Here is a 25066-nt window from a genome sequence, read left to right on the forward strand (position 1 = left end):
TGGCCTAGTTAACCCCCTCAGTCATGTCCCTGGTGGCCTTCTTAACCCCCTCAGTCATGTCCCTGGTGGCCTTCTTAACCCCCTCGTCATGTCCCTGGTGGCCTTCTTAACCCCCCAGTCATGTCCCTGGTGGCCTTCTTAACCCCCTCAGTCATGTCCCTGGTGGCCTAGTTAACCCCCCAGTCAGGTCCCTGGTGGCCTAGTTAACCTCCCAGTCAGGTCCCTGGTGGCCTTCTTAACCCCCCAGTCAGGTCCCTGGTGGCCTTCTTAACCTCCCAGTCAGGTCCCTGGTGGCCTTTTTAACCTCCCAGTCAGGTCCCTGGTGGCCTTCTTAACCCCCCAGTCAGGTCCCTGGTGGCCTTCTTAACCCCCCATCCCCCCCAGTCATGTTCCTGGTGGCCTAGTTAATCCCCAGTGCCTGCCCCAAATAAAAAAAAAATAAACATCCCACTCACCTTTCCTCCGCTCCCACGCTATCCAGGTCCTCTTCTCCCTCCTCTCTTCTGTGCCGGTCTTCTCCTGCAGGCGGCGCGCGGTGAAAAGACGTGCGCTGCTCTGTTGGGGAAGGAGCCGGCACAGACACAGGAAGATGCTGTGTATGCCGGCTCCTGCCTCACCACCGCGGCGCACATGACAGGAGAGCCGCAAACCGCAGAAGACGTGTGCCGCTCTGGAGGAGAAGGAGCCGGCATACACAGCGTCCTCCTGTGTCTGGTAACTGTCACAGACACAGGAGGAAGCTGTGAATGCCGGCTCCTTCTCCTCCAGAGCAGCGCATGTCACAGGGGTGCCGCGGGCCGCATCCGGAGGTGTCAGGGGCCGGATGCGGCCCGCGGGCCGGAGGTTCCCCACCCCTGCTTTATAGTATAGGCCCCCCTGTGTAGACTTAGAGCATAGGTCTCTCTTTTCCATTGTATAGTATAGGCGTCTTCTGTGCTGTCCCTGTATTGTATAGGTCCCCTCTGTGCCACACCCTGTATACTATAGGCTCTCTCTGTGCAGGCAGAGTGACATACAGAGGCTTCCTGCAGCAGAAGTGTGCAGGTCTCCAGCGCTCCGTTCCCTTTAGCTGTGCATGCGCTCAGCTAAAGGTCACTCTGGCCCGGTGATCTGGGGCTTAAATCCCAGGTCCCGGGCAAGTTTCCTCCTAACTGAGGGCCCAGTCGCTGAAAGCTGGCGTCTGCGGCCCTAAACTGCAACTGGGGGACTTGTCCCTCTCTGTTGCAGCGTGTTGGGAGGAAAACGATTCGAGGCAGTGACCTTTTTATCTGGGGCACTGGCCCCGAATCTTAATGCCGAGCAACGCCACTGCTGTTGGATGATGAACAATGTATAGTAACCACATCACCTCTCTGCATCCTGGGTCTGCGTGAGCCGTATTACCTGCAGCATTTGTCTACATTAACTGTTGGGCTGTGCTCACTTTTTTTTATTAATCATGTTTTCTAAAAAGGATGAAACTGTATATAGGTAAAATGGATGCCATACCGAAGAATCAGTGTCTTGCGGATTTACATAAAAAAAGGGGGGGGGGGGAATTGCAGAGTTGTTTTTTGTTTACAGCCAAATGAAACATAAAACTGTAAATCCCAGGCAAATGTAGACGTTATGGCCCAGATGTCAGTCTGTCTGATTGTGCCCTAGCAACAAATCACTGCTCTGCTTTCATACAAAGCTGGTTTGATTGGTTGGGTTCTCTGTGGGGAGACCACCACAATTTACTGGGAGAAGAGCATGGCTGTGCGCTTCACCTCCTGACTCGCCACTTGATCCAGTTGCAGGAGATGGACTCTATTGTAAGGATCTTCTTTACACTCCGATATCTGACAGATTTTTGAAGCCAATGCCAGGAACAGACTATAAACAGAGAACAACTGATATACCTACATATGGTATTCAGTACCACAAGAAATAAATAAGCTGATACACCTACATATGGTATTCAGTACCACAAGAAATAAATAAGCTGATACACCTACATATGGTATTCAGTAGCACAAGAAATGAATAAGCCTATCCCCAAATATAGAAGAGTAGTTAAATCTTTATTTCAACCCATCACAAAACAAACATGATTAAAAACAAGACCACCATGTTTCTGGGACTTGGTATATGTTACAATAAAGTGCAAGTGCACATTGTCACGTAAACAGTTCACAGTGTCAATGCAGCATGAAATAAAGTGCGTAGACCAACATGCTATAGTATGCTGGAAGTAATATTCAGATATCACCAGTGCAGGTGCACATGAACAATGTTACCATTTATATGTCTGGGTCCCAGTACCTCTGGCCTCCCACCTCGCACTCCATCGCTTCCTCAGGGAGTCCCTGCAGTAAGTCTGGCCTGATATAAAGCCCACATGACCTGTATGTGTAATATCCCACTTAATGCTCCTGTTTTTTCTCCTTTCTTGCAGTAACACTGGCGCATCGTTTGGTTTCGGTGCCTTCGGGAAGCCTGCCACTGGCTTGGGGCTGACAAATACAGGTGACAGTCTCTATTCACAATACCAGCCTTTTGCCTTTGACTTGAAATAATACCGGTTCGTTCTCTGCTGGGTGTAAAGAGGGGTTTGGCAGCACAACAGTTTGCTTTTGCCACTGTATAGATACTTAGTAATGTTCCGTTCTCTGTGAGCCCTTATTTCACACAATAGGGCTGTGTATGGACGGGTTTACTTTGCAGCAGTACTGTGCTATAGGTTTTTAGTTTTGTGCAGGGACGATACTCATCTTACAGCATAACAAACTTGGTCAACATAGAGACTAGAAAATCTGGCTTGCATTGGGCAGCCTGATGCCTCTGTCTGCTCTGCATAGGAGATCACTGCACACAGCAGTTATGTTATAGAGGCGGCGGCATGTTGTCCTGATCACATGGCTTCCTGAGAATAATGCAGGAAGTTATGTAAGCAGCCGAAGTAGGCTTCCTGTATGTAGCTTCTGGCCAGCAGAAGAGAAGATGGAGCCTTTACTTGCAGGGTCCCTTGTCCCCCCAGCAATAGCAATGAGAAAACTGTAAAGTCCTTTTTCTCACCTAGCTAATTTAGTAGCACAGCTCCTATACAGTTACGCCATTTTCTGATTTTCTTTGATGGGCTTCTCTGATTTGTTTCTGACCCATAATGACTTTTTCTTTAGGTTAACTCTGTACTAGTGATGAGCGATTGTCAGAAAATTATCCAGGTTATGCCACATGGCTGAACCCAAACACTTGGCGTTCAACATCCTGCACTTGGAGAAATTGGAGGCCGCCTAAGGGCTGCCAGAAAAACATGGATACAGCCTATGAATGTATCCATGTTTTCCAGGATTCCCTAGGATGGCATCCAATTTCTCCAGATGGCGGGAGCTGAATGCCAAGTGTTTGGGTTCGGCCACCTGTCCAAACCCAGACAATTTTCTAACATTTGCTCATCACTACTCTTTACCTTCTGTGTCTTCTTTTGTTGCTCCTACTTTTTATGAACACAATGATCAGCCATGTGTCTGTATGGCTTGTCCAGGAAGTGCTAAGCATTTATTTGCTTGGTGTCGCCCCCTAATGGCAGCAGCCTGTCCACACAGTCTTTCACATCTCTCACTGTACTCAACATGAAAAAGATTTGAGAGAGTATCTTAAAAAGTCCTATTTTTACTTATAGCCGCAACAACAACCACGACAGCGACCACCGGTTTCAGCCTAAATTTTGGTAAACCTGCAGGATCGGCTACACCTTTCTCTCTGCCCGCTGCAACTACCTCAACTACTGGGTTTTCACTCCCATCCATCCCAGCAACAGGTAGGAGAAGCTGCTTATTTTCTTGAATTTAGCACTAACATTTAGAATTAACACTAAATTTTGGGGCATCTTTACACTGCTCTGAGTGCTTTAAAGGGAATCTGTCAGCATCTGACCCCTATCTCACAGTGCGCTCTAGTTGGCAGGCCTCTAGTGAGCTTGTTACCTTTTGGTAATTTCCGTGGAGTGAATTATGCACAATCTCAGGTTCCTACTGTAATTAGTTGAAGAGGAGTTGTGGCTCACAGTTTGTGCCTCACTCTCACCTCTCACCACTCCTTCCTCTTCTTCATGAATAATCAATGCTGCCTGGCCTCCTCCTCATTCACGCTGTCAGCCAGTATCTGCCAACAGAGGACTGATCTGCAATCAGATATAGCTGAAACTCCTAGCCTGTTTAGGAGCTCTGGTCTAGGGTTAAATCACCTGTCTAGAGAACAGCAGCAGTTTTTCTTTGGTTCAAATATCCTGATTGAAACGAAATATAGTTATTTATTTTTCTTTTATCATTATTGTATCTTTTTTTTAAAAGTGCAAAGAATTCCCAATCAGGTCCAAATTAGTTAAAGCGACTCTGTACCCATAATCTGACCCCCCCCCCCAAACCACTTGTACCTTCGGATAGCTGCTTTTAATCCAAGATCTGTCCTGGGGTCCTTTCGGCAGGTGATGCAGTTATTGTCCTAAAAAAATACTTTTAAACTTGAAACCCGTGCCAAACGGGAGCATCTGTGCCCTAACTTTGCACCACCCCTCCGTCCCTCCCCACCCTCTTTATCATTAGGAATGTCACTGAAACATTTTCTCCATGCTGAACATTGCACAGGTCCACAGGTCTTAACGATCCAGCCCATGTGCCGGGCTGCCACAGGTGGTAAATAGGAGGCAATCTGCCTGGAGCATTCCTAATGATGAGGATGGTGGGGAGAAGGGACAGAGAGGTTGTGCAAAGTTAGGGCACAGATACTCCCGTAGGGCACCGGGCTTCAAGCTTAAAAGTATTTTTTTAGGACAATAACTGCATCACCTGCCGAACGGACCGCAGGACAGACCTTGGATTAAAAGCAGCTATCCGAAGGTACAAGTGTTTTGCAGGGGTCAGATTGTGGGTACAGAGTCGCTTTAAGTTTTTTAATACAATGGTGAGAAAAAAATAAAATATATTTCATTTCCATGAAGGGATTCGGACCAAAGAAAACAAACTGGTGCTAGTCTCTAGACAGGTGATTTACCCTTAGACCACAGCTCCTACACAGGCTAGGAAGTTCAACTATATCTGATTGCAGATCAGTCCCCTGTTGGCAGATACTGGCTGAGTGAGGGGACGGGAGTGGTGAGGACTACCAGACTGTGGCACAGATGCCACAACACCTCTGACTCTTTATTATAATAGGAAACCTAAGATTGTGCATAATCCACTCCACAGACAAATTACCAAAATGCACCATGTTCACTAGGGGACTGTCAGCACCCAAGCATTAACATTGGTGCTGACAGTCCCCTAGTTCCCTTTTAATATCCTTCAGTTACCCTATAAGGATCCATTCTGCAGCAGATATGATGCTGCAGATCTAATAATGTGTTCTATAATTTATTTACACTGATATCTGACATCAAATCTGCTGCAGACCTTATATATATATATATAAATAGAAAACGCTGTCATCTACTATCATAGTTGATGTGGTCCGACTACTGCATCCCAAACTGATTACCAAGAAAGGCTCCAGTTTCTTTTATCCATAACATATCTAAATTCTAGAATGGAAATTGTAATAGTATTGCTACCCTTAAATACTGTAGAGTGCAAAAAGCCACTGCATAAATTCCTTTTTTTATATTTTTATAAGTTATACAATAAAATTAGAGAACCTACATTAAGTTCGGGTTTACCAGTCCCCATGTTTTCTAGGAGTCCTCAGGGCTGTATCCATCTTCTTCAGCCTCCATGATTTAAATACTGAAGCCTGAACTTACTGTAAGTTCTCTAGTTTAAAGTAACTTTTTCTGTTTATATATAGTCTTAAAAGAGGACTCCAACTATTGCACTGAGAGTATGGTATATAGTAACTTCACTCAGTAACAAAGACCCCTTGACACACGTGTGTTGCATTTATCACTGATTTGAAGGGAAAAGAAATATTGTTAAAAGGACAATGCTATCTAATATATCGTGTCATAGAGCAGAAGGTTAACTTGTAATTTGTTGATTAAAATCCCTGCTCATTCCTCAATAAGGAGTCCACTGGGCGGTGTCACTCAATGGACTGATTTCTTTAACCTGAAAGTTATACTAGAGCTGGGCAATATACCGTGAAAATACTGATACAGTCTCTGGCATCGCTTAATCGACCTCAAGTTTGCCAGGATGGTATTTGGATTTCTATCTCCCCGTCTGAGGTCGGAGCCGTATGCGCTGAGTCAGAGCAGTGGACAGATGTTGTTTTAAGATGGTGTTGAAGCGGGGGCTGGAACAGTAGCAGGGTCTAGTCCTACTGGAAATGGGTGAAAATGGCAGGGGCTTTGTGACAATTTTGGGGGGTTAGCTGTGTAAAGGCCCTTTTCCACGGGCCGACTGACGAGCAAACGAGCGCTATTAGCGCTCATTTGCTTCTCGTTCCCTGCTCGCTGCTGCCGCATAGTCTGTGCCCCCTGTATAGTCATTCACCCCTATACCTATGTGACCCCTGTATAGTCATTCACCCCTATACCTATGTGACCCCTGTATAGTCATACACCCCTATCCCTATGTGCCCCCTGTATACATCCCTATCCCTGTGTGACCCCCCCTATGTATACACATCCTGTATTGTGTACATAGCTGTATACCTGTGTATACACGTCCTGTAGTGACATATATATATATATATATATAGTCACTACAGGACATGTATACACAGGTGTGTGTGTATACACATACATAAAGTGGTGCCTTGGATTACGAGCATAATTCGTTCCAGGTCCGTGCTTGTAATCCAAATCTACTCTTAAACCAAAGCAAATTTTCCCATAAGATATCACTGAAATGCAGACAATTGGTTCCACACCCCAAAAATAATGATTTATTATTCTGAATAACATGTAAAACAAATGAAACAAACATTCAGAAGCAGCAGAATGTGATATTATAAGTTACTGTACAGTAATGGAGAGCATGGTAAACACAAGGGCTGACAGACTGCAGGGAGCAGTAAGGAATGAGCAGGGCAGATGTGGGCACATACATGCAGGGAGGTAGGGGTTACAGCTATGGAGAGATTACCCCCACAGTCCTGTCCCCTGATGTAAGCCCCAGCCTGAAGTGGATCTGCTATGATTTTGAAGGTGATGGAGACTTCCTGGGTCAGAGTACAGGGCTGTAGAGCCCGCTATGCAGACCATGTCCCTCCCCCACTCGCCCTCCCACCCAGTACAGGGAGCTCACAATTTTTAAAAACTGTGAGATCTTAAACCAAAATGCTCGTAAACCAAGTTACTCTTAAACCAAGGTACCACTGTATATATCTCAATTTTATCTCAGCTTTAAAAAAGTTTTAAAGCTGACAGTCTCTGCTGCCGCCTTTTGGCCATGTTGGGACTTGCTTCTACTGAAAGACCTAAGCAACGTTGCTGCAACTTTTTAACTGTGCTACAAGCTTATTCCCTTTTTTTTTTTTTTTTTTTTAAACCATATTAATGAGCGAACCTTGAGCATGCTGGAGTCCATCCGAACCCGAACATTCGGTATTTGATTAGCTGGGGCTGCTGAACTTGGATAAAGCTCTAAGGTTTTCTGGAAAACATGGATACAGCCAATGACTATATCCATGATTTCCACATAGCCTTAGGGCTTTATCCAACTTCAGCAGCCACCGCTAATCAAATGCCGAACGATCGGGTTCAGATGGACTCGAGCATGCTCCAGGTTTTCTCATCTCTACATATTAAAGGGGTTGTCCAGTGAAATTTTTTTTTCTTTCAAATCAACTGGTTTCAGAAAGTTAAATAGATTTGTAATTTACTTCTATTTAAAAATCTCAAGTCTTTCCATACTTATAAGCTACTATATATCCTGCAGGAAGTGTTGTTTGTTTACATTCAGAAACAGTGCTCTCTACTGACATCTCTGGCGGAGTCAGGAACTGTCCAGCGCAGCAGCAAGTCCCCATAGAAAACCTCTCCTGCTCAGGACAGTTCCTGACTCCGCCAGAGATGTCAGTAGAGAGCACTGTTTCTGAATGTAAACAAACAACACTTCCTGCAGGATATATAGTAGCTTATAAGTATGGGAAGACTTGAGATTTTTAAATAGAAGTAAATTACAAATCTATTTAACTTTCTGATACCAGCTGATTTGAAAGAAAACATTTTTTCGCTGGACAACCCCTTTAAGTCTTTTTCTTTGTGATCAGCCTTTTAAGGCTGGGTTTACATTGATCCATTGCATCCTTTTTCAGTTTTTATTTATTTTTTTTTTTGTAAGAAACTGACTACAATTGATACCAAAAAGGCATCAGTTGTCATAAGGTTTTGTATACTTTTTTTTTTAAAAGCTCATCGGTTGTCATAATTTTTTCCACTATTCGATATTTCTTTGAATCCTCTTCCATACATAAAGCAATGCTAAAAGGTTCATTACTATAGCGGGACATCTATTATAGGGTGCAGCATTACAGGGGCCAATCTTCTATAGGGGTACAAGTTACAGCGGGTCAGCTACTATAGGGTGACAGCTCATGGGGGCATCTACAATGGGGGGGAAACGCTCAGGGAGCCCTCTACTATAGGGTACTAAGCTGCCTCCACTTCTCTTCTTGAAACACCATAGGCAAAAGCTGGTGTATGCATAGTGCATAAATCTGTGCATGGCGATGCCTCCAGCACTCCATAGACTTGGATGTGGCGCTGGATGACCAGACAGGCCGTATGTCAGAAAGCTGCAAGATACGTTCTGACATACGGCCTGTCTGGTGATCTGGCTAAACTATTAACACACCAGATACTTTGAACTTTGCTATTGAAATCAATGGGATCAGTTCAAAGATGCGTTTCCCTCCGGCACTTTTCTAGTGCACCGGAGGGAAATGCCATCGGATCACTGGATCGGATCACTGGATAAGTGTAAACCCGGACTAACGCTGCTTTGATATTTGGTCATTTTTGATAGCTGAAGAAGGTCATCGTATTTTTTTCCTTTGCTTTTCATTAAGGAACCAGTTTCTCTTTAAATTTGGGTACAGCCACACCTGCTGCTACAACTACTGCTGCATCCACTACTGGTCTGTCACTTGGAAGCCTACCGGGGCTGACTGCTTCGCCATTTCAGAATACAGGTGCAGTAACTACAGGTAATTCCTTTTACTAAATGTTACCTTCCCATAGCATGACACCAAGTATATATTTTACATTTTTGAACATAGCATTGAATATAACAACATCAGAGACTTGGCCTTACTGTGTTTTTATTCAGCAGGTTTCAGTCTGCTGAAGCTTTTAAACGTTAGCCAAAAGGGTTGAATTAGCAATATTGGATGTCGTAAAGGCCGTCTATCACTCCGTGCAATAGAGACGATTGTCAGCTGGTCGTGTCTTTTGCTTCTCAACTAATAATAAAATAATAAAAAATATATATAACCTCTTCACGCTCCCGGTGTTCTTCTGCTTGCTTCCCGGAGCCACCTCTGTAGCTTCAGAGTGGGTCTCTATACTGAGAGGCCGCTAGAGTTGCGGCTTTGGAAAGCGAGCAGAGGGCAGAAGAGGTAATGTATACAGTTTAGGGCAAGGGCTGCACGGACATTGCTAACGATGTCCATACAGCCCTTGCTATACGATTATCGAGCTGTGTAATAGGCTCAGTAAACAAGCAGTGATCTAGCAGATTGGCGCTCGTTTACATTATTGATCGGGACATCTAATAGGACCCTAACATTGAGGGTGGGCTGTTGTCCCTGAACTAGCACATATGCAGAAAAGTTATAGCCTGCCTGTGCCAGTATTCCAACCTATGGTGTCTTACAAGTTGTGTTTTGTTTTTTGTTTTTTTTTTTTAAAGAGGAATATGCTTGTCCTGAGGAAAAAGTGCAAGTAACAACCCTCCTCTACTTTTATATTTAATTTTAGGTCTTGGACAGAATCCTTTGGGGTTGGCTGCACCTTCTACACAGACTACAACCAACGAAGGACTTGGTGGAATAGACTTCAGTAGTTCTTCTGACAAAAAAAGTGAGTATGGTCTGCAAAAGGTGTCATGATCCAGATGTCTGTAAACATTTCGGGGGAGATTTATCAAACATGGTGTAAAGTGAAACTGGCTCAGTTGTCCCTAGCAACCAATCAGATTCCACCTTTCATTCCTCACAGACTCTTTGGAAAATGAAAGGTGGAATCTGATTGGTTGCTAGGGGCAACTGAGCCAGTTTCACTTTACACCATGTTTGATAAATCTCCCCCTTCATGTCTAATCAGAAATGGGGGATTGGTTGTGCTCAGTGCGGCACCCACTGACACATGCTCATGCCTTTCTTTTGATAACTGGAGGCTGTACATGGGATAGATGCCAGTAACAGGCTGAGTTTTATCGTCCTGATGTCATTTGCATCTTCCCCTTACACAGACCAGGAAACTTCCGGCTTCCCAACTTGAGATGAGTGTTTTTTCACTGTGAATCTTACAACTTAGGCTTTAATTATGAAAGTTGAACATGCTGAGTTCTAGTCCTCCTGGCTACAGCAGCAAGTTTTAAAGCTGTGACATGTGGCATATGTCTTTGGCAGCAGAAGTTATTCTGAGGACTGCCTCTTATCTCAGCAAAGGCTCAGGTTATTGCTGGCCATACACTTCAGATTTCTGTCGGGTATCCCTCCTGCCCATTCCCTGACTCCATACACATGCATGACTGGTCAGCTATTCTAGGTGGGGAGCAATTCAAACGACGGAGGGGGGGAGGGGGGGACTGTGCTTGGATGCTATTTTGTGGAATAAAATAGTTGCACTTTTACATAGGCCTCGAATTGCTTAAAAATGTGACACTACAATCCAGCTGTTGCAAAACTACAATTCCCATGATACCTTGGCAGCCAAAGCCATATCTTTCGTTGTCCAGGCATGATGGGAATTGTAGTTTTGCAACAGCTGGAGTGTCCAGGTTAGCCTTTACCGCTCTAGGCCACGTCAATTTGACACAGGGCTGCAAGTTTAAAAGTTGTTTTTTAGGACAATAACTGCATCACCTGCTGGACGGACCCCAGGACAGATCTTGGATTAAAAGCAGCTATAAGAAAGTATAAGTGGTTAGGAGGGGGCAGATTGTGGGTACAGAGTCACTTTAACAAAATGGGAATGTACAAGCTTGAAATAAGGTGCCAAAAAGACTTATGATAAATTTCCACTATGCTCTTTCTTTCCCCAAACTTTTTTTTGGGAGGAAGATAAGCAGTCCCCTTTAAACATGAGATTGGTGCCTGGTCTCTTTAGTTAGTCCGTTAGTTGCCTTTTGTGTATGAGATTACTCAGGAGATCAGCCGCTCCTCTCTGCAGAGTAGATTACTGGGTTATTCTATAGAGAATACTTCCTAACTTACCATTTGTTTTTATTTTCAGGTGACAAAACTGGAACCAGGCCAGAGTGAGTTAATTTTATGTATTGTTGACTTGTGTGTTATTTATAATGAAATAAACCCCTTTTAGACAATACAGTTCACTGTGTATATTTATAGACTGTGCCTTTTATATCTGGAATCTTGGTTTTACTTGTAGGGACAGTAAAGCACTTAAGGATGAAAATCTACCTCAATTAATCTGTCAAGATGTGGAAAACTTTCAGTAAGTATAGTTTTAACCAGAAACTAACTTTACCTCTATAGCTGCCTTAAGTCTTCACGTGTGTACTGTACCTCACACCCTGGAGTGGAACTTAAGCAGCTTTTTATATTGTCTGTATTGGCAGGAGGATGTAATGTATAGGTAAGGGTTCTTTTACACCTGGCATCCTTCATCTTCGAGCACAAACAAGTGCCGATTAGCGAAGTTGGCGTTTGCTTGCAGTGCGCTTATCCGCCACAATGAATCAATTGGCCAGGTCGCATAAATGATGCTTCTATCATTTGTGCAGCAATTTAAAGGAGAAGTCCGATGCTGGGCACAAATTTTTAAAATACAGGGGCGGGGAGAAACATAATAAACTGTCATTACTCACCCATCCCTGTGCCTCACCAGCGCTGGCATTTTCCCCTGTGTTGTGATGTCATCAGGAATCGGGGGGGGGGGGGGGGGGGGGGGGGGGGGTGTAATGCCTTCCGGCAAGGGTCCCTGTGAGTAGTGTTTGATTGTTGTCTCCCCCCTTTTTTTTTAATTTCTGTACTACTCCTTTAAATATGTTGCTATCAGCCGTACATCCCCTTTTTACACAGGGAGATGTGCAACCAATAAATAACAATAGATACAATTAGCCGACAAGTGAGCATTTTTCTGCTACTCAGCTGATCGCTGGCACTTTTACACCGACTGATTATTGGTTGAATGAGCGTTTCTAGCAATGATTGTTACCCGTGTGAAGGGGCCCAAAGTGTGGAGAGTTGGGAGAGCATTCATGAAGAACAGTTCACACAGGCTGTTAAGTGTATATTGCGCATAAGTACATTTAGTCCAACCACTATGCCTCTCAGCGGCTTGTTACGCTGCAATGGTTGACCTCTGCTATACTGATATAGACATGTCTCGTACAGGAAGTATGTGAAGGAGCAGAAGCAAGTACAAGAGGAGATCAGCAGAATGTCTTCTAAAGCTATGGATAAAGTACAAGAAGACATCAAAGCCTTGAAACAACTCTTATCTGTAGCATCCAGTGGCCTTCAAAGAAATACTCTGGCTATTGACAAACTAAAAATTGAAACCGCTCAGGTATTTGATTATTTTGTCAGTGACTTTGCTTTGAATAGTACAAGCTTTAGGGCCCTTCTTGCGCCATTCTATGAAGTTAAAGGGGCACAGGGTTCTTTTTCACTGTGCTTCTGGTTGTAGCTGATACTGGTTCAGATCCCAGTGTTAATACTTGTAAACAGAATCAGAACTGCTCATCTATGACCTGTGTTTGGCAATGAGAAAGCTTCATATAATATTTGAGCTGTGCTTCTTGTTCCCACCTGTGCTCATGTTTACATTGGAGTCTAGATTTAGAGTCTCTGTTGCAGATTCCATTGTATTTGACAAAATAGCGCAGCAACATTCTTGTCATAACAGACAGCACAACCCAATAGACACAGTTATAGGTCTTTAGGCTATGTTCCCACACAGTATTTTTGCCGCGTATTTTGCAACCAAAACCAGTAGTGGAATAAAAACACAGAAAGGCCCAGGTGCTCACACTGTTGAAATTGAGTTGATGGCCATTATTTAATGGCAAATGAATGACTAAAATAATGACAATTATCTGCCATTAAAGGAGAAGTTCGGCCAAAAGTATTTTTTAATATGTTATTACTTATGGAAAGTTAGACAAATTCCTAATGTACATTAACTTTGGGAAATGCACATATACTGCTATAACCCCTAATTTAGTAGATCAGGGAGGCTTTAGATTCTGTAAAAAACGGTGATGTCACAAATCAGTTGTAATTCCTATGGAGTGTCCAGCAGGTGGCGCACTATATGTAGAAGTCTATGGCACTGTATTGTTCTATGGATGTCTATGTAAAGTAATGTACAGTATGTATTATTTATTGAATACATTTATGGAATACTTTGGGGAGCAAGTGTCCTTGCTCCCAAAAGTATTCCATAAATGTATTCAGTTAATATATTTGGAGGGCACAGAGCAGGGAGGGAGAGAGGTGCCTGTGCATCTACCTCCCTCCCCCCTCCCTCCCTGCTCGGTGCTGTGGGACACATATACACTGTACTACTCCTCCCATAATCTTCTCATAGTATGAGCAGATGATGGAGAAGTAGTACTAGGGCCATCCCCATCACAAAACATGAGCAGATGATGGGAGGAGTAGTACAGTGAATATGTGGCGGGGGGGCTGGAATACTAGCAATACAAACAGTTTTTTCTTCAAATCGTTTTTTAATAGTATTACTACAGACTGCTGGCTGGGAGTTGCAGTGCTGCTTCCACGATTTAACCAGCTCACTGTGGTGACCGGCTGCTGGCAGAAAGGGGGCATTAGGTGTTGCATACAGACCCCTAAGAAGTTCTCAGTGTACTCTTTTTCGATTTTGGGGCTGGTGGTGCTGCTGCACTACATTGGATTGCTGGGATTTGTAGTACACCTGCATAAAACTTCACTGCTCATTGTAAGGGGGTGACAGAGAGTGTGTATCTAGGTCCAACCAGTACCAGATTGTACCGTACAGCCCCCCGACAACCAGCCAGCTGTTTTATTATTATTATTTTTTGGTCTAGCCATGGCCGGAGCCTCACCACCTTCGGTTGAGAGGCATCAGGTGGCCAGCTGTGAGCACCCAGCTTTGTGTCCACAATAAATCCCAGCCCCTGGACTCACTCCAATTTTTGGGTGGGCTCACTTGCTTCCTCACTCACTTTTAATGGTTCTCTGTGTGCTCAATGCCATGCAGTGTCTGGTATAATTTTTGGAAGGCTGACTGGCTACTGCTTCTACCTTGTTCACTCTGTCCTCACCGCCATGCTGTGTCAGGCTGAATTTTTGGCTGGTTCATGATATGCTACCTCTGTTTTAATGGTTCCTTGTGTTCTCACTGCCATGCTGTGTCAGGCTGAGTTTTTGGGTGGTCCATATACCTACCTCTGTTTTAACCAGGCTGTTGCACATGCTGCCCCTGCTGTTTTCTGTCCATTTCCGTTGTGTTTCCATCAATTTCTGAGGTTGACAGGTTTTCACACGATCTTACCTCTACCGAACTTGAGTCTCCTGCAAAAATGCTCGAGTCTCCCATTGACTTCAATGGGGTTCGTTACTCGAAACGAGCACTCGAGTATTGGGAGATATTCGTTTCGAGTAAAGAGCACCCGAGCATTTTAGTACTCGCTCATCACTAATAGTAAACTCCTACAAGAGTTACAGTAGAGCCAATGACTGGTAGCTGCTTACTATTAACACTTTTCATTAATTCTTATGCCATCTATTACCACTTAGTTACTACAGTTGTTTTTTTTACTTTTAGGAACTTAAAAATGCAGAAATAGCTTTGCGTACACAGAAAACTCCGCTCGGCCTTCAACATGAAAATACAGCACCAGCTGAGTAAGTTTTTGGTTGATGGTAAACATCATGGTAGCAAGGAATTTATAGATTCAGACCTATGGGCACCTATATAAAAGAAATGGCAGCTATTTAGGGGGCGATAACCTCATAATGTCACTGTATGTCAATGATATGTCTGCATTTTGTAAAAATGGGAATGCTGATATTATACCTCCACTTAAAGGGGTAGTGCGGCCGCGTCATCAGCCGCTCAGCCACAATTGGCTGAGCATAACTGTGCTCAGCCAATCGCGGCAGAGGGGGGACGGCGGCAGCGATTCGGCCGGCCGAAGATGACGTTTGGCACAAGATGGAGGACATGCGCGACACGGATCAGGTAATGTATAATGCACCAACACTTCGGGAACACGTGCGGGGGTGGTGGGACACAGGAAGGGGGCGATTCACAGACATAACATACATTACAAAGTTGTATAACTTTGTAATGTGTGTTATTCTGTGAATAATTTTTTAGCGCTGCACTACCCCTTTAATGGTAGCTGCCCCATTCTTTTTATTGGCTACAATGTAGGGAGCTACTGCATATAATGTGTTTATGTAATGTATATGTAAACTAAGTTGACGCCATTAAATGCTCAATATTTTAGTATGTTTAAAGAATATTATTTTTATATGTTCCAGTTACTTCCGAGTATTAGTTGAACAATTTGAGGTCCAGTTGCAGCAGTACAGACAGCAAATTGAGGAGCTGGAAAACCACCTAGCAACACAAGCCAACAGCTCGCACTTAACTCCACAAGGTAGGGAACCCGGAGCTCAGTCACCACAGACCTTGGCCCAGATTTACCAGTCTTGTCTTAGACACACATTTGCCTATAGTAACCAATTACTGCTCGGCTTTCATACCACATCGGGCACTGGTAGAATGAAAGCTGAGCTGTGATTGGCTGGTATGGGCCACTGTTTGCCACTGTGTGTGTTTATCTTTAAAATAAAGTAAAAAGTATAGCCTCATTTTTATGTTTTCTTTTAGACCTCTCTATGGCAATGCAAAAACTCTACCAGACGTTTGTAGCCTTAGCAGCACAGTTGCAAGGAATCCATGAAAATGTTAAGGTATGTGCCCAGGCGAACGTGACAGGCGGCATTGTAGTAGTACATAGATAAGAGGTACATAGACACTTGTACATAGAATTTGTTTATAGGCCATGAAATGTTAATGTTTTATGCTTTCATGTAAAATAAGTCTTTGTAAGGTTCCTTCCCCAGAAATTACAAATCTATCACATTGGTTTTAGTATTCTTATTCCAACTATCATGCGTCAGAGGCTGCCTAAAAAAAGTTAAAGCTGTAACCAGATGGGTTTCTATGGTTGATTTCCCATTTGTATACATACACACCTATATGTATGTGTATATACCAAAGGGAATATGCGTGTGTGCCTATGTATATGTATACATTATTTCTAAATATGATGGAGCCCCTGCATTCTGTCTGCTGGAAATAAAACCATGTATGGAGGTGTGCAGTAGAAGCCCTGATGTTGTTCTTCAGCTTCTTGCAATGTTAGAGTTTGTATAGAGTGACAATACTAGTGTGTAATCCCTCAATGTGACATGTGGATGCAGTCTGAAACGTTCTTCATTTTACTCCCGGTAGGTATATTTTTTTCATGATTTTATGAACTCTGATTGCTATGGCTTTGGTATTCTAGTAGAGTGTTCAATGTCCACTTATCCATTATAGTACAATTATGGGCTTTCCTGTTTCAAACTAAAATGGCTTTCCCTCAGATGCTCAAAGAACAGTACCTCGGTTACCGAAAAGCGTTTTTGGGCGATCCCACAGATGTATTTGAAGCCAGGAGAGCAGAAGCAAAGAAATGGCAGAGCACTCCCCGCGTTACCACCGGACCGACGCCTTTCAGCAACATACCAAACGCGGCCGCCGTCGCAATGGCTGCCACCCTGACCCAGCAGCAGCAACCTGCTACAGGTCTGAATGCATTCAAGTTCTAGATATTTTACAGCTATGCTCGGTAAACTCTCTCTCTGCTGGGTCTTCCTAGTTTTTGTATTTTATACTACATAGAGCTTCTAGAATAGGCAGGGTTTAGCCTTGGCAATAATGATCCCTTTTAGTAGTTTACTGTGTGACTTTTTCCTGGAGTGAGCGTAACCCTATACTTAATCAGCAATCCTGCCTGCTTGTTTTTCTAAGTCTTTGGGTCTTAAGCTGTAGGGAAATGGTTATACTTGAAGAGACTATTCTATGCCTATACACTAAAAAAAACGTTAAGTCGTCGTGGCCTTGATGTAACGGAGAACTAGTCTCACGAATAACTTCATCTCAGAATGTAATTTATATTTAACGCATGGAAGTGAAACGCACTTCACCGTTTTAATGTGAATTCTGCTTTAAGCCTAAGCTACATAGGTGGTGGTATAAAGAAAAAAATCATAGAGACTTATCTTATGCCACCCTAAATTTTAAATGCAAAAAACTAACTGGGGGTATAACTATAATGTGTAAATATATATATAATTTTTTAATTTATTTTATACATATCTCTATAGTTGGTCAGACAAGTAGACTTTCTAATGACTTTCCAGTTTACCAGTAATAAAATAAATAAAATCTTCTGCTGTCCAATGGGTCAGCGTACAGTGTGCACGAGTTCTCCCCTCCTAATGTGTCATAGCCATGCAACAATTTAGCAGGAAATAGATTGGTGATGGCACTGGTGCTTTCTCTATTACTATTATTTATTTATAAAGCGCCCTTAATTCCAGAGCGCTATACAAGCGATTGGGGTAAAAAAAAAACAGGAACAATACAAGATCAAAACACATTTCATGAAGGCAAAATGCAGACTGGTACATGGGGAGGACCCTGCCCGCGAGGGCTTACAATCTATAAGGTACAGGGAGAGAAACAGGAGGTAAAGTGCAGCCAGTCAAGTGTGATGCAGAATTGTTATAGGTTGTAGCCTATTACTAAAGCATGCAAAATATTTGCAAAGTATAAGAGCACCTCCCTGAAATTTACAGGCAAGCAAGTTGCAGGAGTACGCTACAGTGATACACTGGTGGCTCAGTGGTTAGCACTGTAGCCTTGCAGCGCTGGGCAACCAAGGGCAAAATCTGCAAAGAGTTTGTATGTTCTCTCCGTGTTTGCGTGGGTTTCTTCCAGGTACTCCGGTTTCCTCTCACACCCAAAAACATACAGATCTGTGTGCGCTATACAAATAAAAGCTATATCTATCTATCTATATCTATCTATCTACCTATCTATCTATCTATCGATCGATCGTTGTGCTCTTCAGGGCAGTGCTCCAACTTATAATCAGTAAGGGTTTACCTTGCTTTAGTATTTAGCAGCGGCAACACCCTGTTTTTCTGCTATTTTGCTGCATAGCTGGCCCACATAAGATTGAGAACACTTGTGTTAACTGTTCACACTGCTATATACCTCAGGCTTGGTCCTGCTTTCCTGTTCCTTGTCCACTGGTTCACTGAGATTGTTACTCCTCCTGGTGTCTGTGGGTGTGCGCACCTGCTTTAAGGTGCTAGTGTGTCTCCACCTATTTTGTGCCACCGCCAATCCTATTCTGCTTGCACTTATAGTCCCTCCAGCTGTTCTTCCTTGCCTGAGCGTTGTTGGATCCACTGGTTTGGTTTCCCAAATTACGTTTGCCTGCCTTGGATCTTTTTTAATTGCTGACTGTCTGACCTGCATCTAAGGCCTTCCCTGATCCTGTGCTCAGTTGACTACGCTCATTTGGCCTTTCACCAGCACTGTCAGATATAGGGACCAGCTGCTACCCACACCCGAACCACACTTGTGGAGCAAACTGGTGTCCTCTAGCCGCAGAAGTCCAGCTTCCGCAACCTGGAACATGGGCTAAAGGGTAAAAACCCAGAGAGCACTTATACTCAGTTCTGTAGTACAGTGGATCCACATTCGCTGCCTGGGGTAACAGAAAGTCTACAGTCCTGACCAGTCATATAGATAGTGTAACAAAAAAATTTGTTTGCATCTTTTAAAAAAATGATGCTACTGGGTAGGACATATGACTAAAATGGTATTCCCGATTAACCTCCAGCATTAGTAATTGGTGATTTTTAGACGTTTAATCAACTGAAAAAACCTTTGTAGCTTGGGTCTATGAGTGAATGTCCACCCTTGAATATCATTTTGTTCTTTAAATCTTAATAATTTAAGAATTCTTTGCTGTATACAGTCTGCTGTATACATTTCTGTATTAAGCTCTAAAATATATAACTTTTTTTTTTTAAATATACTATATCCCGCTCTATGAAATAGAGCAGAGGTTTATGCTGTTTTATCCAGCAGAAACCTCCTTAGTGGAGGACATCCTTGATTTCTGATATCTATGAGCATGAAAGGTTTCCCTATGAATATGGAACATGGAAAAAGAGCCTAATAGAACGGTATACAGTAAGCTCCCTCTAGTGGCTGCTGCAGGCAGCTTTTACATACAGGAGAATATATAACAGAAGTGAGCTGCAACTGCAGTAAAGCTGTATGAGGAAATCGGCTGAGAATTCTGATGTTATAAAGATAAGACCTGGTGTTAGATGGTGGAGATGAATTAGTAGCCATCGCTGTATCCATCCATGGCTTTAGTTATCCTTACTGTGACTGTGTATTACTCGGCCACCCTGGTCTTTTTTTTTTTCCAATTCTCCTGCTCTTGCAGAGTACAACCCCCTTGTGTAACATATCCCCCCTCCTGTATCTTCTATTCTTTGATGTGCTTTTTTTTTTTTTTTTTTTAACACGTTCCTTTGTACCTTTTGCAGGGAACACAAATAATGTGAAGTGTAAGCGGCATATCTTTTTGTGGTTGGAACCAGACAATATTATAGAGATTTACTTAAAGGGGTTGGCCACTTTATAGTAAAATAATTCTGTGTACAGAATTAGTAAGTGTACTAACTGCCCTCACTTGCAGCAGCGCCTTGTGTACCTCATAAAGCTAAAATCAGACTCCCCTCCTCCAGGCAGGGCTGCCCTGCTCTGTGGTGATTCTGTCCATAAGATGGCCGACATGGAGGAGCATGTGACCATGCCCGCCCCCAAATCCTCCATAGGCATATACAGTCTCAGTGGTAAACACCATCTTATGGACAGGAACACCACAGAGCAGGACAGCCCAGCCTGGAGGGGGGAGTCTGATTTTAGTTCTATGGGGTACACAGGGAGCAGCTATCAGTAAGGGCAGTGAGGACACTTACCAATACTGTACACTGAACTATTTTGCTATAAAGTGGCCAACCCCTTTAACCTTTTTATTACCCTCCCCCCCCCCCCACCCCCCCCCCCCCCCCCCCCCCCCCCCCCCCTCCGAGAAGGTTTTAGCACATAGATGACCAAAACTTTGGTCCCCCTGCTCCTGGGGATTGTCCAGCCATGTGTAACAATCCCTTAGAAGTGGAGCATGGCTGTAATAGCAGAGACAGTCCATGGACTATCATAATGTTGTCTTCGGACACAACCTTCCTTGAACTTTAAGGGCTGCACTCTATTGAGGCCAGGCCAGCTTCTTATACTCAAAAGTGCCAAATACCCCCACAATCCTTTGCAAATGACTACTTTGTCTTATATTCCCCTATACTCTTCAGTACTAGTCGTGTAGAAAGAATCCTTATATCCATGATGTCGTTGTAGTGAACATCTATTGATCATTGTGAATGTAAATAAGTTGTCTGTTTTTCTGGTTGATGTTCACTTTTATACAATGTATAGACACCAGGCAAGATTGCTGTAATGCGGTGAGCTGACTTGCTGTCATGGTGTGCAGTGTTGCTCCATAGCTTATAAGAATGTGTTTTGTTTTGTTTTTTTTAAAGATATTTTAATGCTGCATACATATATAATCTACTGCCAATGTTTGGTCGTGTTCTGTTTGTCCCGGTGATGTAAAGGATGTTTACATAGTTTGGATTCCTCTTTTTTTTTTCTTCCATGCTGATTAGACCAATATTTTATAGCTTTCTTATTATTGTTGCTTTTTTTTAATTGCCACTTTTGGCAGCCATTTTTTTTAGGTTATTTAATAGATTTAAGTTATAATTGTTGTGTTAGAAGCACTACAAGAGATTTTTTATGATTTCCCCCCCCCCCCCCCTTAAAGCCTACCTCCAATAGAAAAATAATTCAATGCTCATGCATGGTACTCTTCTGGTATGACTTCTTTTAAAGAGTACCTGTTATTGTATATAACTTTAGACCTCTAATCAGATATGTCTGATTCAGAGACTAATTCAGAGACTTTAGCCCCATTATAGCCTTTGAGGCTAAATCTGAATTAGCAAGCTGGGGAGAGGATCGCACTGCTGCCATGCTTTCTCCCTGGCCTTAAAGTGTACCTGTCAGGAAGCCAGCCGCAGCTATCACTGGCAAAATGCGTGTTACTGACTCATCGTGTTTTGTCTCAATGGATACCCGAACTTCTGGATGCCGAATTCACTACTGATCTTGACTGCCGGCTCCTGACAGGTACTCTTAAACTTCGTGTGGCAGCGAATGTCAGGCTCTCTGATGAGCCTAGTCTTGAGTGCAGTTGCCAAATGTTCTCTGAACTTGAACACTCAGCAATTGTTTTTGGTGTCTGGCGATGTTAGAGGCCACCTTACGGAGTCCTGGAAAACATGAATACAGCCATAGGCTGCATCCATGTCTTCCTGGCTGAGCGTCTGGGTTTGGAGAACATAGCCGAAGCCGAACAGTTCGGCAACTGAGACTGAACATATTAACTGAGACTTATTCCAATCAATAACTTTTGACTTTATATATAATGACAGGTAAAACTTATTGAACTATTTCTACTGTATCCTTGCCTTTCTCACCATTATTTTACACACTGCAGATACAGTTGTTACTGTACACAAGCTGCTAGTTCACATTAACATTGCAACTCTGGTGCCCTGTTGGTAAACTTGTACACAATGGTTAGAAAAATAAAAATGGTTGTATCAGTGCTAATGCTGCTGTAATCACAGGACCTTAGTAACTGGTAAATTTCCCTCTACAAACTTTCAGCTTGTCCTTATGTTGGTGTAAGTTACGCAAGTTATTTTAGCAACCTCTCTAATACATCTATCACAGTCTGCCTGCTCTTGTAGCAGACATCGGCAGGGAGAAAGTAAAGGGCTATAGTAATTCAGATCTATTACTCTGGAATAGATTGAAATTATTGCAGCATGCACTTATTCTTAACCTGAATCTACACACTGGTGTAAGAGTCCTTAGACGGTTTTTTTTAACTAAGTCACTGGAGGTATGCTTTAAATGTTTTGTTTTTGTTTTTTTAACTTATATTTTTTTTTTGCGTGTATGGGCTGATACATTCTCCTTTTTAGATGCCCTTCTTGCCATTTGCTTAACTTATCATACAGAGTAAAGGCGATAAAAGTTGTATATATTTTACATTGCATTACAAATGCGGATAAGTTATTGTACCATGTTTTACGGTACTGCAGAAGTATCACTAAAATTTGACATTTTAAAGTATGTTTTATGTTAGGTGTGTGCCTGTGTACAGTATGTTATACATATTTATACATACACACTATTAGGAACAGAATATACCAAGAAACTGACAGCTGTCTGTCCTGGCCATCAGGCCGGCACTTGCAGCCTTGTATCTGTATTACGCTAGTATAAAATGGAGAAATTTAATGGGTGGATCGATTCTCCCATTGGTATCAGAGGATTTACCGAATCTTGCAAACGCTAGCATGGTAAACAGTACTAAAGTAGTGAAAGAGAATCTATTCTGCTTTTAGATGGAGTGCAACTAGTTAATTCATTTACTTAGATGCGTTTGGCAATGTACTACAACTCTTAACATGTTTGTATGTGTATACATTAAAAGGGTTATCTGATATAGAATATTAGGAAACAGCGCCACTTTTATTCTGTGTGTGTGTGTGTGATATTGTGGCTCGGTTCTATTGAAGTGAATGGAGTAGAGTAATACCACACTCCACTTGGGGACAGGGGTGGTGCTGTTTTTGGTAGAATTTATTGTATTTTGGATAACCCCCTACATTAGATTAATGGACACAACGCAGCATGTGTATGCCTTTTTGCAGACTGAGGGTTTGTGGGATAGCCCCTTCCTGTTACCATTAGATATATATGCCTTAGCTGATGATGCCTTTGTTGCTAGAAAGTATTTCTACAGTCCTAAGTTTTTAAAGGCAACCTGTTACCTTCATGTCACAACAAAAAGAGCCCCCAGTACCTTTAAATAGTGTTCCGATAATCGTGCTTGCATTGTATGCAATATAGCCTCATCCAGTCACAGGGGAGTGGACATGGCTTCCAGTCAAGCTCTCCACAATCTTCTCCCTCCCATGTCAGCTTGATTGACACCTGTAATGCAAGGGGAATTTCAGGGGGGGGGATATATATACACACATTCATATACACCAATACAATGTTTCATTCCAAAAAATGGCTTTTAGCTGTAGAAATTCAGGCATCTAAAGGCGTTGCTCCTTTAAGGATTAGGTTTGCATTGTCCTTTTAGCACACTAGTTTGCGAGCTCGTAAATGATATTTATCTGCTTTTTTGAGTTACAGATAAGATACACATTTTTAGTTTTTGTGTGTTTTTAAATTTTGCAAGGTTTAGCTGATTGTGTTCTCCTATCATTTGGATTATATTACTACTAAGCTGACTTTATTTAATATACAGTAGATTGTCACTATTTGGCTGCCTGCACTTAACCCAAAAAATGTGACGTATAAAATTCCTCCAAGCAACTGGTCGCTTCTGACGCTGGATTAGTGATCGGGTGTGAGTGACACTAAGACATCTGATTCTATATTACTACATGTAATTAGGTTTGCAGTGGTTTCTTTAGTATTAGGACAGTAGGATAAGATGTTGCTGCCTTTAGGCCTATGGCTTTGATGTGTACTTCAGATATAAGGGCTATTCCCCTTACAAGTCTTCCACTGCCAGTGCCTACACGTAGAAGAACAGTCATTTCTTAATTCAGGCCTGAGCATAAAATGTGACCAAGTGGTAGTCTGGATCTGCCATCATTGTGACTGACATTTCTTATGATCCATGTTGTTCTAGTGTATTCTCATTGGAATATTCAGATAAATGTCTCTGACCTGTTTTTATTTATTTTTTTTCTCCAGTGGGTGACATTAAAGGAAACCTATCCTCACTTTAATGCTGCCCGAACTATAAACCATCAGGGTGGTTTCCGGAGGCCTGTGCCAGCTCTGCCGACCTTGATTAATAGATCTCTCCCTACACCCAAACAGAGAGAGATCTATCAATGAAAGCTGGTGAGGTGAGAAGCTACCATTGACCGTCCTTAAGACTAAAGGTGGTGATACACCTTCAATAACTGATGGCAGAACCATTGTCTGCCTGTAAGCAAGTCATTTACAAGTCATTTACAGATTTACAAGCAGCCATTTTATTAGGATACGTTGATGACGTTCAGATACATTGATGACATTCAGGTACATTCATGATGTTTGGGTATATTGAGAGCATCAATGTGTAAGTTATATGAAGAAAAATCCTTCATAAAGTGTAAAATATATCATAAAAGAAAGAGCATTGGTTTTAAAGTAGCTCTCAAATATTCACAATTTTTAAAGGCGGCTTAGAAAAGTCCCTGTATGTGCAGGATTGTTCCTGGATCTGTGAGGTTACTCTCTGCCCAGTACTTTATAAAGCAATGTTCACTGATAATGATGCTTAAAGCATAGTATTACTGTATTTCAGGTCCAGCGAGTCTCGTGTTGCGCGGTTAAATGTGTTCCCAACCACAGTTACCACAAACGTATCTTATATCTGAAAACCAGTGTCCTGCTGCCAGTAAAACCAGGAGTAGAGTATATGTGTTAGGGATAGGAAAAGCTCAGCAGTCCTGGTCTGTTCAGCTATAGAAAATAACACGTTGTAGCTAGGTCTCATGTTTTGGATCCATCAGATTTATTGGATCTGTCTCTTATGATAGTAGTAGATATGGTACCCTGAGCTGAAAGTCATAAGTGTTGGACCCAGTGGTCTCTTTCTGCCGATAATTTTCTTTGTGATCAGAGATCAGTAAAATC

At 42.7% G+C, this 25066-nt stretch overlaps 1 protein-coding gene across 2 annotated transcripts in view; it reads left to right on the forward strand.

Annotated features, from left to right (window-relative positions):
* NUP58 (nucleoporin 58) overlaps window positions 1–25066 on the forward strand; it is a 44596-nt gene that overhangs the window by 8315 nt on the left and 11215 nt on the right. For both annotated transcript variants that reach the window (XM_069969839.1, XM_069969841.1), the window contains exons 2-12: window positions 2420–2490; window positions 3647–3784; window positions 8974–9111; window positions 9884–9985; window positions 11363–11387; window positions 11519–11584; window positions 12487–12661; window positions 14906–14985; window positions 15628–15746; window positions 15980–16062; window positions 16741–16942. In XM_069969839.1, coding sequence (XP_069825940.1) covers window positions 2420–2490; window positions 3647–3784; window positions 8974–9111; window positions 9884–9985; window positions 11363–11387; window positions 11519–11584; window positions 12487–12661; window positions 14906–14985; window positions 15628–15746; window positions 15980–16062; window positions 16741–16942 — 1199 coding nt within the window. The remainder of the gene's footprint in view (window positions 1–2419; window positions 2491–3646; window positions 3785–8973; window positions 9112–9883; window positions 9986–11362; window positions 11388–11518; window positions 11585–12486; window positions 12662–14905; window positions 14986–15627; window positions 15747–15979; window positions 16063–16740; window positions 16943–25066) is intronic.

Source organism: Dendropsophus ebraccatus, chromosome 5 (genome assembly GCF_027789765.1).
Source record: "Dendropsophus ebraccatus isolate aDenEbr1 chromosome 5, aDenEbr1.pat, whole genome shotgun sequence".
In the NCBI taxonomy this organism is placed as follows: Eukaryota; Metazoa; Chordata; class Amphibia; order Anura; family Hylidae; genus Dendropsophus; species Dendropsophus ebraccatus.